Consider the following 12,501-nt stretch of genomic DNA (forward strand, 5'->3'; position numbering starts at 1 on the left):
CAGTCTCCACTCGTGTACACATAGAGCTCACTGAGGACCGGACGCAGAGAAGAGGACAGGAGGAAGCTCCCGGGTGGGGGAAGGCAGATCAGTCATTTTCTGCAAAACCCTACAGGTCCTCGGAGAAGAGCCCAGTGTGGAGACCCTTGGTGGGTGCCCTTCCCCACATCCAGGGGGACCTGACCACAAAATGCCTGCTGACCCCTCCCTGGGGACAAGGATTAGACCGACATTCCTAAAGAAGTGGCTTTGGAACAGGACCTAAGGTCTGAATTCTCCTTCATGGCCCCCTCCCGACCTAGGATCTCTGTGGCCGCTCCAGGGACCCCACGCCCTCCCCAGTGGCACCCGAGGGCAGCCCACAGGGAGAGCTCCCCAGCCACCGGGAAACCGAGGGCAGCCCCATGTGGCCGGGCCGGGGACAGGCCACAAGAGAAGAGCCAGACAGGAGGCTCCGGATCGGGGAGCTGGCGCAGATTTCACAAGTGCAGGGTCTTGGGAGCAAGAACGCCGCCTGTGAATCGGGACGGAATGTGCAAGGACAGTTACCTGCTCTCTGAGGTCTGTGATGGTCTTCTGCATCTCCAGAACAAAGTCCTTGAAGTCATTCGTCCCCGGTACTTGAGGGCGCTCACGGGAGGGGGCCGTGGCATTGCCCGGATGCTTTCTGTGTTTCCCGATGCTGCACGGGGCAGGGAGAAGCCGCCAACACACCTCAGCATGTCACACGTGGCCACAGGCGCCCCCGCCAGCACCCCACACCCTGCCCCGGAGCCGGCTGTACCTCGGGGTCCCCCCGGGGCCTGCTTCCCCGGTGGGCTCGTCCTCCTGGTAGCTGAACCCCAGAGACCGCCTGCCTCGGAAGTGGTGCGAAAACGCGTTGAACTGTCCCCTGGTCCTGCAGTCTGAAACGAGCATACGGGTGTTAAACGTTGGCTCTAGTTCAGGGGATGGCAAGCACATCCTGAGAAACGTCACTGAGCCTTCACAGCACGTCTATGGTGCAAGCCGGGGCCTCGTGGCGGGCCTCCTCCCTCCATGGGCAAGACGGCTGCCGACCACATCTTCCTGGCCTGGGAGCCCCCAAAGCCACCCAGACTCCCTGCCAACAGCCAGGACAGCCTCCTCCTCCATATTCGCGCCACAGCCCCCGTCCTCTCAACCGCGAGCTGGCTTCCCGCCACCCCTGGGGAGGACTTAGGCCAAGGCATCACCTTCCTCTGCGGCCAAGGCGCTGTGCACCCAGGAGCACCGTCCACGCATCCGGGAGCACCGTCCACGCACCCGGGGGCCACCATCCACGCACCCGGGGGCACCGTCCACGCACCCGGGGGCACCGTCCACACACCCCTGCTCCCTCGTCCCCCCTCCAGGCCCTGCTCCTCCTGCCCATCCCATCCCACAAACACCCCGTTTCACTCCGTGCCCCATCTGCCCAGGACATGCCTGGCCGGGAACGTGGCAAACGCAACACCTGGCCCTTCCCAAACGCTGGAGTGTGCAGAGCAACAGCGGAAATCCCCGGGAAGAGAAAGTACAGGAGGAACAGGCTGGTCTCCTCCCCCTGCTCCCCCTCGTCTCTCCCAGTCTGGCGGGCCCGTGACCGCCACCGGAGAGCAAAGGCAGGGACCTAAAGCCCACGTCCACGCACAGCACAGAATCCACAGGCAACTCCTCCCAGCGTTCTGCGAGTTACTCCAGCAGCTAAGCAGCATTCAGCTTCCCACTCGAACCTGGACCCATCGCCCGGAATTCCAACCCTGAGGCAGGCTCCCCGTGTAAACGCACCGGACCCAGGAGGCCCCGTGGTCACGCGGTGTGGGAGGACCCCCAACACTGAAGCGCTCACCACCCCGGCGGGGTTCACGGCTCACAGCCACGTGCCCCTCGGGGTTGCAGGAGGAGCTCAGTTCGAAGACGAACGGCCTGTGCCTTCCACACCCAGAAACACGCCCACTCTCACAGCCGCCCCCGTTGGGCAAATGCGAATCCACGTTCCAGCCGGATAACCCGGGTCCGGGTCACCAGTGAGGAGCCGATCGCGCGCCTCCCGAGGCTGCCCCGGAGAACGCAGCCTGCCCACGGAGCGCCAGCATGCCCGAGGCCGAGGCACACCTGGGTCTAACCTGAGAAAAGCTGGCCGCAGAGTCCACAGCGGGTCCAGAGGAAGCGGGCCCAGCACGTGCTGCGGAAAGTGCGGGCCAAGGGGCGCGGCATGCGATGCCCCCATGGGAAGTACAGCGTGTGTCCGCACTCACCTCCCCAGGTTTGCCCATACACGCACTTTCCTCAGGAGGAGAGCAGTCTGCGCCTTCCTCGGCTAGTTTAGGAAAAAACGGGGTGTACTCCTTTACAAACACACACATCCATGCACACACGGACGCACATATGCACACGTGCACATACACATGTGTGCACACATGTGCTCGTACACAGACACCCGTAAATGGGGAGAGAGAGAACAGTAACACAGGACAAAACTTCGAGAACTGATGAATCTGACGTAGTACAGGAATTCTCTGTAGTATTTTAAAATTGGGGGCGCCTGGGTGGCTCAGTTGGTTGAGCGACTGCCTTCGGCTCAGGTCATGATCCTGGAGTCCCGGGATCGAGTCCCGCATCGGGCTCCCTGCTCGTCGGGGAGCCTGCTTCTCCCTCTGACCCTCCCCCCCTCAGGCTCTCTCTCTCTCTCTCATTCTCTCTCTCAAATAAATAAATAAAATCTAAAAAAAAAAAGTTATAAAATTGATGCAATTATTGCAAAACTGTGTGTGCCTTTGTGTGCGCGTGCATGCATGTGCCCCATCAATCCCCACAAAAGGGCAACTTCTAACTTTGGTAAAAGAAAAAGTAACCGAGCACCCGGGTGTCCTTTCTCAGGGCTCTCCTGTGCGCGAGCCTGCCGCTTGGGTCTCCAAAAGCACTCACGGGACTCTGCGGTGAGCTCAAGCGAGCTGCTCTGCCTTTTTTTTTTAAGTGGAATGGAAAGTAAACGGCAACCGACATTTGGTCCCACCAAACCTTAATTCTTTTTCTTTCTGCCATATTTTAGACGTGGCTTTTGACCTATGATGGAAGACAAAGCTTCCGAAGCATCCTCGAACCTGGCCTGCTCAGCACCTGGAGGAAACGCGTCCAGGGGAAGGCGAGTCAGAAAGCCTCAGCAGGTGCACAGATGGGAGAGGGCCCCGGTGACACCTGGCTCGGAGTCGCCTTCTCTCCCGGGACTCTGGCTTTTCAGAGCGAAAACAACAGAAAACCCAGTTCAGCCCCCATCTAAGCAGCGAGGGGGGCCTGGTGGAGCCATCAGGACGTGAAGTTTTGTATCCGAGAAGAACCGGCCTTTCCCAGGGGCTTTCAAAGAGCAGTTTCCTGAAGGTGGGAGGACCACTCTCTGCCCCACCCATGGAAACGCAAGTTGAGCTGGACAAACCAACAAGGATATTTCTTAAAAAAAAAGCTTAAAAAAAAAACAACCCAAAACAAGTTTCCCTTAGATGTAATAGTGGGAATGTAAATGTTTTGGGATGTGGGGTGTGCAGTAAACTGAACTCTAATCTTCGTGCAAATCCTCTTATAATATCACACGTGGCATGTGCTGCACACGCGTGCTCAGCACCTGCTCGTATACACGCCCCACACATTCACGTAGAGAGGACAGCCAGGCGGAGGCGGACACAGGACCAGATCAGCACAACCACCCTCATGCAGACACACGCAGAGGAAGAACAGCGCTAACCGACCAACCCCGATTCCAATGCTCACGGACATGACAGCCGATTAAAAGCAATTACCAGGGAGCACGAGAGCCCAACCTGAACCGTTTCCTCCGGGAAAGGAGGCAGAAGAAGGACAGCTCTAGTCTCCTGGCCACAGAAGAGGGCTGCAAACCCGCCCCAGCTTCATCCTCCCCGGGTCTGTGATTGCAGTTTGAACCAGCTAAACCCAAAGTTACGTTCAAAATAGGAAATGAAAATCACGTGAGCCACAGCAAGATTTGTGAATCCAAGGGAGCCTCAGGGTGAGAACGGTGGCCCCAGGCGGCGGGGACCCTCCAGCCCTCCACGCGTCCCCAGGCCTCCACACGGATGGCAGGCCCACCTCGAGACCCTCGACAACACGCTCCGGAGACGTGTGCAATCACAGGACTTTGGAACACGCAGCGTACTGAGTCCGGTGCGTGCTACGCTTCCTGGATAGTCTGCGTCGTGTGTCATCCGCGGGTACCAACACGCGACGCCCATCCAACACATAAGTACTCATATTAGACACAGGTTAGGTTTTAAGGAAAAAGCAGAAGGCTGACTGATTACGCTTATTCCTGCCTCCTGTGTGCGGCACTCGGCACTGAGTTCTCTCAGCGAACAGCACCGTGTAAGGACCAGCTTCTCACGATCACAGCCCAGGCTCTGCTGAGTCCCCGCGTGGCCACCCCCGGAGACGGGACGACGCACCCCGGCACGCGCGGCAGGGCCCCCGGGACGCGCGGCAGGGCCCCGGGACGCGCACCTTCACAGCAGTCCTGCCACACGCGCAGGTCCACCCTGGGGACTTCGTCACAGCTGCCGTACCCGTGGGGGAACTCCGCCACACGGAACACGTCCCTCTGCACACGCGTGATGTTGTCCGCGTTGTCACACAGGATTCTGGCCAGGGACGTCTGCTTGATCTGGGTCAGCTGCGCCGGGGAGAACACCCCCGGGTTTTCATACCATAACCTGTGCTTCCCCAGGACGAGAGAAGAGCAGACACAGGGAGGTGAATCCAAACATTCCCCAACCAGTTCTGCCGACAGGACGGACATCACCGGTGTCAACTGGGTCTCACTCACGGAGGGACTCAGACACGGCTCAGCTTCCTACTCAAGAAACAAAACAAAAAACCTGGACTAAAATCGGCAGAGGGTCAGCTGCCCTGAGAAGCCAGCAGAGGCCTCTGTTAGAAACCAGGGCGTGGCGCACAGCCCGGGCGGACGCACAGGGGGCCTTCCCTATGTTAACTACACTGATGACGCCACGTTAAACCTGAAACGTTGCAGTCTTGCCCGAAGTTTAAATGCCTCCAAACTCCTACAGTGGCTGAACCCTGTGGATTGTCTGTTCCCAGAAACAGAAGTGTCCTAAGTGGAAGGACACAAAAGCACCCGAGAACAGGGTCATGTAATTCTCGGGCTGCGGTGGGAAGGAAGTCCCCACACCAGGGACTTGATCACAAACACAGTGAGAGGTAAAGATACTCCTTCATTTTTCACCTGGACACAGACCTCCACCAACGGCTCATCTCCCCGAGTCCCCAGAAATGTGCATTCAAGAGCAGAGGTGGCTCCTGCCGTCACCTGTCCCCGCGGCACCTGCGTTTACCTGTCCCCATCTCTCAAGCGCTTGAACTGCGTGCTCAGCAGGCACATCAGGGTGGGCCCCAGTCGGCTGCCGGGGACCAAGTCTTCCACCATGAGGGCAGGGAATAAGTCAATGTTGAGTGGAGACCCATACAACCTGCAAAACAAACAAGTGAAACCTTAAATTTGCCTAAGAAAGCGGTAGGTAGTAGATAAAACAAATATGAAAAAAGCCCTCACTTTTTATTATTATTTAGCACCTTTCAGACCTTCTGTTAGCAAAGAAAATTCACTTTTGTTTAAGCATCTATACAATACATTTTATTAACATATATTATTTGTTTCAGGGATACAGGTCTGTGATTCAACAGTCTTACACAATTCACAGTGCTCGCCATAGCACATACCCTCCCTAATGTCCATCACTCAGCCACCCCATCCCTCCCACCCCCCACCACTCCAGCAACCCTCAGTTTGTTTCCTGAGATTAAGAATTCCTCATATCAGTGAGGTCATATGATAATTGTCTTTCTCTGATTGAGTTATTTCGCTCAGCATAACACCCTCCAGTTCCATCCATGTCATTGCAAATGGCAAGGTCTCATTCCTTTTGATGGCTGCATAATATTCCATTGTATATATATATACCACATCTTCTTTATCCAGTCATCTGTCGATGGACATCTTGGCTCTTTCCACAGTTTGGCTATTGTGGACATTGCTGCTATAAACATCGGGGTGCACGTACCCCTTCGGATCCCTACTTTTGTATCTTTGGGGTAAATACCCAGTAGTGCAATTGCGGGATCATATGGTAGCTCTATTTCCAACTTTTTTTTTTTTTAAAGATTTTATTTATTTATTTGAGAGAGAGAGAATGAGAGAGAGCACATGAGAGGGGGGAGGGTCAGAGGGAGAAGCAGACTCCCCGCCGAGCAGGGAGCCCGATGCGGGACTCGATCCCGGGACTCCAGGACCATGACCTGAGCCGAAGGCAGTCGCTTAACCAACTGAGCCACCCAGGCGCCCCTCTATTTTCAACTTTTTGAGGAACCTCCATACTGTGTTCCAGAGTGGCTGCACCAGCTTGCATTCCCACCAACAGTGTAGGAGGGTTCCCCTTTCTCCGCATCCCCGCCAACATCTGTCGTTTCCTGACTTGTTAATTTTAGGCATTCTGACTGGTGTGAGGTGGTATCTCATTGAGGTTTTGATTTGGATTTCCCTGATACTGAGCGATGTTGAGCACTTTTTCATGTGTCTGTTGGCCATTTGGATGTCTTCTTTGGAAAAATGTCTGTTCACATCTTCTGCCCATTTCTTGATTGGATCATTTGTTCTCTGGGTGTTGAGTTTAAGAAGTTCTTTACAGATTTTGGATACCAGCCCTTTATCTGATATGTCATTTGCAAATATGTGTAAAGCTTTTTATCTTGATGAAGTCCCAGTAGTTCATTTTTGCCCTTGCTTCCCTTGCCTTTGGCGATGTTTTTAGGAAGAAGTTGCTGCGGCTGAGGTCGAAGAGGTTGCTGCCTGTGTTCTCCTTTAGGATTTGGACAGATTCCTGTCTCACATTTAGGGCTTTTATCCATTTTGAGTCTATTTTTGTGGGTGGTGTAAGGAAATGGTCCGGTTTCATTCTTCTCATACATTATATTTGAAAAACTCTCTGTACTGTTTATATATGCATGTATAAAACACACGCGTGCACATTTATTATAAGTTTAGAAAAACCAAGTTAATATAGGAAGAAAATTAAACTCACCGCTTTTCTATTCAGAAATAGTCACACTTGACAGTACAATGTATACGTCTTTTGAGTTTCTTTTCATAAATACAAATGAACAAACTTCACATAACTAAAGGCAGACTTTTAAAAGAACAACTGTAACGCTGGGATTCGAGTATTTATTGAAAACACGTGTGCTGCAGAGAAGCTGTTTGTTAGCGGAACTCGTACACGCGCCTAAGATAGCAACGTTTAAATGCTCCGGAACAAACGCGTTCATCGAATTCTTGCGATTCCACAGGAACGCCAGCGCGGGAGAGGAGAGGACCGCACGCTGCCGAAGACCCCAAGCAGCCCTCCCAGACGCATGCGGCAGCTTGCCTTCAACTGGGACTCCAAGCCCGGGGGGTCTTCTCGGCGCGCCCGGCTAAGGGGCCCCGCGCCTCACGGCCCGCACAGGACACAGGGGGCGCAACGGCGGCAGCGCTGGTCCTTCGGGAAGGGAGGCTGGGCGCTCCCTTGGACTCCAGCCCCCGGCAGGCCCGTGCATGGAAAGAACAGCTGCGTGGTGTGGTTCCCCGGGAGCCCCACCTCCACCAGCACAGCTCCCACGACCCCACTGCTGACGCTTTGACAGGGGACGGGGGACTCAGCCTGCAGGGGAGCGCCCCATTCCGGCCAGGCCCTGCCCCTCCCTCCCTCGGGCCCTAAGGAAGTTCCTGAAGTTTCCAGAGCCTCCGGGCCTCCGACTGCAGGTCCCCTTGCCCGCTTGGCCGGCTGACCAAGAGGAAAGCGAGTGCGCGACTGGGTGTTTGGTGAATGAGGTGGAATGTCTTTCACGGGGTCTGCAGCACACACAGGTACGTCCCTCCACCCGCCGACAACGTTATACGGGAGCACTGGCCCCTCTGGGCTGTTGGACGTGAGTCTGGCCCGGGAGACAAATACGGGGACGGTTATCTGTGTGATGCGGACGAGAGCAGAGGAGGTGATTTAAGCACAGGGGAAATACAGAGCGTTCAGGTAAATCGTCATCAAGCCACACGGTTGAGTGTGGTCCGGTACCGGGCGAGCTGGGGGCCGTGTTTGCACGAGCGCAGGGACACGCGGAGCTCGCACGCGCTCTTCTGCACAACTTACATCACGCCGGGAGAGTCCCCCCTTCTGTGGAGGACACTTCGGAGGCTGACCAGAGAACCCTTCCATCCAGTGTTGAGGAAGTCAAGCAAGAATGCGTAACTCACTCCACCGTGAACTGGAGAGTCCACAGAACAACACAGCTAGTCCTCAGAAGATTTCCCTCTTAAAACGATTCTTTCAAATGCGAATGAATACAACCGAAATACCCAGTGACCTGCGGACTGAATTCACAAGTCCCGGGATGGTGAGGGATCACGACAGAGAAACTACTGAGCGGCTGATTCCATTAAAGAAACTGGTATGATGAACGTGCTAACAGTCAGCACGCCAAGGGCAGCACTGACCGCAGAGAAAGGCCGGGGCTGAGCGTGCAGAGAACTGCAGGTTGACCATGGAGGCCACGGAAGGGCTGGTGTAGACGGCTGCCCCCATCCTCCCGGACCAAGGCCTCTCTCTCTGCTCCTGTGGTCTCCAAGGGCCTGGCACACCCTCGCGGTCCCACCACCGCGGCCCCCGGCACCTGCTCAGCGGAGCCCGCACGATCGCCTGAGGGGGTTCCCAGGCTCCGAGAGGTCGGCAACTCCGGCCCCGCTGTGTTGGGCGAGCCCTGGTGCCCTCTGCCTGACAGGAGCGCAGGGGCTCCCACAGAGCCCAACATTTCCCAGCTGGGCCCCCCCGCCGGACAGGCACACTGGACGCCCACGGGGCTACGGCCACGGCCTCCTGCCCCAGCACGGCCTCCTCAGGTGGCCCCTCTGCAGGTCCACCCTCCGGGGCTCCTCTCCTGACAGCGCAGCTGCACAAACACACACGGAAATACAAAGAACAGCAGCCAGGCACACTTGGGGCCACCGTTCTCGGCACGCCTGACCCTCACAGACGGAGGACGCCAAACGGTTTGCTTCAACTCACCGTCTCAGTTTCTCCCGGATCTCGGGGTTCTTGATCTCGTTTTTCAGGTCCTCGAAGGTGTGGGCGGACGACAGGTTGCAGTAGACCCGGTATTCGTGGTAGGGCGGGATGCCGTGGTCCCGGCCGCGCTGGATGTTGATGGCGGCCAGGTCCAGGGCCACCGTGTGGGCCATGGAGAAGAGCCGCTCCGTGAGCTCCGTGTTCAGCAGCTGCGAGGGCATGCGCATCTTCCCCGCCACACCGAACAGGCCCCTGAGCAGCGGGTCGATGCCGCCCTCGCTCACGATGCGGAAGGGAGAGAAGAAGGCTTTGTGCAGGGGGATGTGTCCCTGCACGATGGGCTCGAAGTTCTCGTCCAGCCGGTGCAGCATGGGGTTGATCAGCGTGTGGCCAAAGCGGAAGGCTGCCGTGGCGAAGGCGTTGACGATGCCGGCGTTGACGCCCGGGTCGTAGCCGCGGTACTCGCCCAGCGCCTTCATGCCCACCTCGCCCAGCACCTTGGGCAGCCAGTGCTGGTAGGTGATGTGCTGCATCTGTGCGCCCACGATCTTCCTCGCCTCGTGGTAGATGGTGTCGCCGTCCCAGTGTGGGTTCAGGCCGAGCAGCTCCGCGGCCACGCGGTTGTGCTCACGGAACCAGAGCGTGTGCATGCTCGTCAGGCCCAGATGCTCGTTGGCGCGGTGGTCCCCGGCCAGGAAGCAGGGGATGGGGCTCTCGTTCTCGTCCCGCATGCACTCCGTGGGCGGCCCGGCGGCGAAGGGCAGCAGCGGCTTCCCCGACCGCTGCACGATGCCCTGCCGCAGAAGCCCCCGGTGGCTGGCCAGGTCCCGGATGGCGCGCGCCTCGTGTTCCGTGCTCCCGTACACGTTGGAGGCGTCGATGTAGGAGGTGAGCTGGTTGATCTGCTCCCGCGGGTACACGGAGTTCATGAGGAGGGACGTCATGCCACTGCCGCACACGGGGCTGGAGCGCACGAAGAACATGCAGCGCGCCCCGCTGCGCACACGCGGGTCATTGGGGGGCACGGCCACCGAGAAGCACGGGGGGTCACTGCTGCACACGGAGCTGCAGTGCTGGCCGTCGGAGAAGCGGGCCTGGCTCAGGGCCACCACCGTGGAGTCCAGGTCGTGGTCCAGGAACTGGCCCCACTGCATCAGCATGTGGGTGAACTGCGCGTCGGGCGTGATGGCCTCCGTCCCGATGAGGGAGGTGGACACCAGCCGGGGCATGGGCAGCGCGTGCCCGTGGTACAGCCGGCCGGGGTTGATGCCCCGGGGCGTGTTGAAGCCGTTCTCGTACACGGCTTTCAGCAAGCGCTCGAAGGCGGTCAGCGAGGCCCCCCACATGGGGCGCTGCAGGTTGTTACACGTGCCGTCGTGAGTGCGGTACTTCTGGTGGAAGCACATGTCCGAGCAGTTGTTCACACGCCGGTGCGCCGTGCATCCCGACAGGTTGGCGATGAGGCTCAGGTACTGGGGAGACACGAGGTCGTTGTAGTGGTAACCTGCAGGGGAGAGGGGGACGCAGCTTACTCCCCGGACGGCGGACAGCACCCGGGGACACGGCCCAGCCCCTGAAGTCCTCCCCACCCCTGCCTCCTGGGCTGGGGACCCAGGAGAGGGGACCTGTGTGTGACGGGCGGGGGGACAACAGGGGGTCCACTCAGCAAGGGCAAGGGGTCTTGGCAGGAACAGCCGGGAAGGACCTGACCTGCAACAGGGCTGACTGTGGGGGCTGCCCGAAGAGCCCTGCCCACACGCAGGGGCACAAAGGTTCGCACACGCACCCCTGCTCACACGCAGGGGCACGCGGGGGCACACGGGCTCACACACGCACCCCCGCGCCCACATGCCAGCCCGCAGTGCTGGGCACCTGCTCACCACTACTTATTTCCAAAGTATCTGCTCAGAGCAGATCAAGATGGACTCTGCCTACATTTAAAGGAACCGAACCAGTTGCAGTTTGTGGGGGCGGCGTCTGAACAACCCCCCACGGAGCTGGAGGCGGGGAGGTGTCCCAATCAGAAATGGGAGCTGGCGCGCTGCATGAGAAGATGCGCCGCCAGGGTGTTTGGGCTCAATTAGACCTGAAAACTCTGTCAGCAAGCACCTCCCGGACACGGGGATGTCTGGCTCTGTTCTGTTAACTCAGGAAGTCTCAGAAGCCCCAGGAGTCGGGGGCTCGTGGACAAGCCCGGTTCCGCACTGTCCCTCTCTCCAGGGGTTGCGGCGCCAGGCTGGACACGAAAGGCCGCCTGTGAGCTCAGACGTGCTTGCTGTGCTTTGAGAGACGGAGCCTTCTAAAGCATCGCTGATAAAATGCTGCCAAACCACGCCTTCCTACAAAACCGGGAGGGCCGATCACTGCAGTGCATACGTAAGTTCTGGATTATGAGCTATTCACCAGGAATTCTGCGAACTGCCCTGACCATTTTTGACCATCCTTGTCCACTGCGCTTTGCTTTAGAAATGAAAACTATCTCCAAGGGCACCTGGGTGGCTCAGTTGGTTAAGCGACTGCCTTCGGCTCAGGTCATGATCCCGGAGTCCCGGGATCAAGTCCCGAATCGGGCTCCCTGCTCGGCGGGGAGCCTGCTTCTCCCTCTGACCCTCTCCCTTCTCATGCTGTTTCTCTCTCGCTCGCTAATAAATAAATAAAGAAAAATCTTTAAAAAAAAAAAAAAAAGAAAACTACCTCTGAATGCAAACAAGTAACTACCAGTGAAAATACTGAAATGTGAACCTGAGAATGAGGAAGAAAACTATTTCATGACCCGAGAGATGCCAGGAGGACTGTTTGCGGAGGCTCAAACGTTTTCTTCTGGGGTGAGTTAGGACACTGGGGTTTGTGGATCCAGGACCCAGGTGCCCCTGGAGACCAATGTCTCCTGTGCACGTCTGGAGCTTCTGGAAGTGAGACAGCCCCTCCCCAGGCCCTAACCTGGTCCTCCACCAGCTTCCCCACATCACTAAGTGTCACCTCTGGCCTTCCGGCCCCTGGGGCTGAGACCCCATCACCTGATCCCTCCACATACAGGCCACAAGTGACTATGTCACCTCTGCCTTCAAGGCACCTGGAATCCAAACCTCTCACCGGCCACCCTGGTGCCAACACTTTCCTCTCTCCTGGGCCACCCCACGGACGCCTGCCACCCCGGGCCCGCCTGGGCCACCCCGCAGACACCTGCCACCCCGGACCTCCCTGGGCCACCCCACGGATGCCTGCCACCCCGGGGCCCCTGGGCCACACCTGCCACCCCAGACCTCCCTGGGCCACCCCATGGATGCCTGCCACCCCGGACCCGCCTGGGCCACCCCACGGACGCCTGCCACCCTGGACCTCCCTGGGCCACCCCGCGGACGCCTGCCACCCCGGACCTCCC

At 58.0% G+C, this 12,501-nt stretch overlaps 1 protein-coding gene across 4 annotated transcripts in view; it reads right to left on the minus strand.

Annotated features, from left to right (window-relative positions):
- The window catches only part of LOC118007337 (peroxidasin homolog), a 74,269-nt gene that overhangs the window by 4,653 nt on the left and 57,115 nt on the right, over positions 1 to 12,501 (minus strand). For all 4 annotated transcript variants that reach the window (XM_035000361.1, XM_035000360.1, XM_035000363.1 and 1 more), the window contains 5 exons: positions 9,120 to 10,623; positions 5,361 to 5,495; positions 4,510 to 4,718; positions 785 to 905; positions 550 to 682 (listed from right to left, as the gene is read on the minus strand). In XM_035000361.1, the coding sequence (XP_034856252.1) occupies positions 550 to 682; positions 785 to 905; positions 4,510 to 4,718; positions 5,361 to 5,495; positions 9,120 to 10,623 (2,102 nt within the window). The remainder of the gene's footprint in view (positions 1 to 549; positions 683 to 784; positions 906 to 4,509; positions 4,719 to 5,360; positions 5,496 to 9,119; positions 10,624 to 12,501) is intronic.

The sequence above is a fragment of the Mirounga leonina genome, unplaced genomic scaffold (assembly GCF_011800145.1).
Source record: "Mirounga leonina isolate KUSES-001 unplaced genomic scaffold, KU_Mleo_1.0 Mir_118, whole genome shotgun sequence".
Classification (NCBI taxonomy): Eukaryota; Metazoa; Chordata; class Mammalia; order Carnivora; family Phocidae; genus Mirounga; species Mirounga leonina.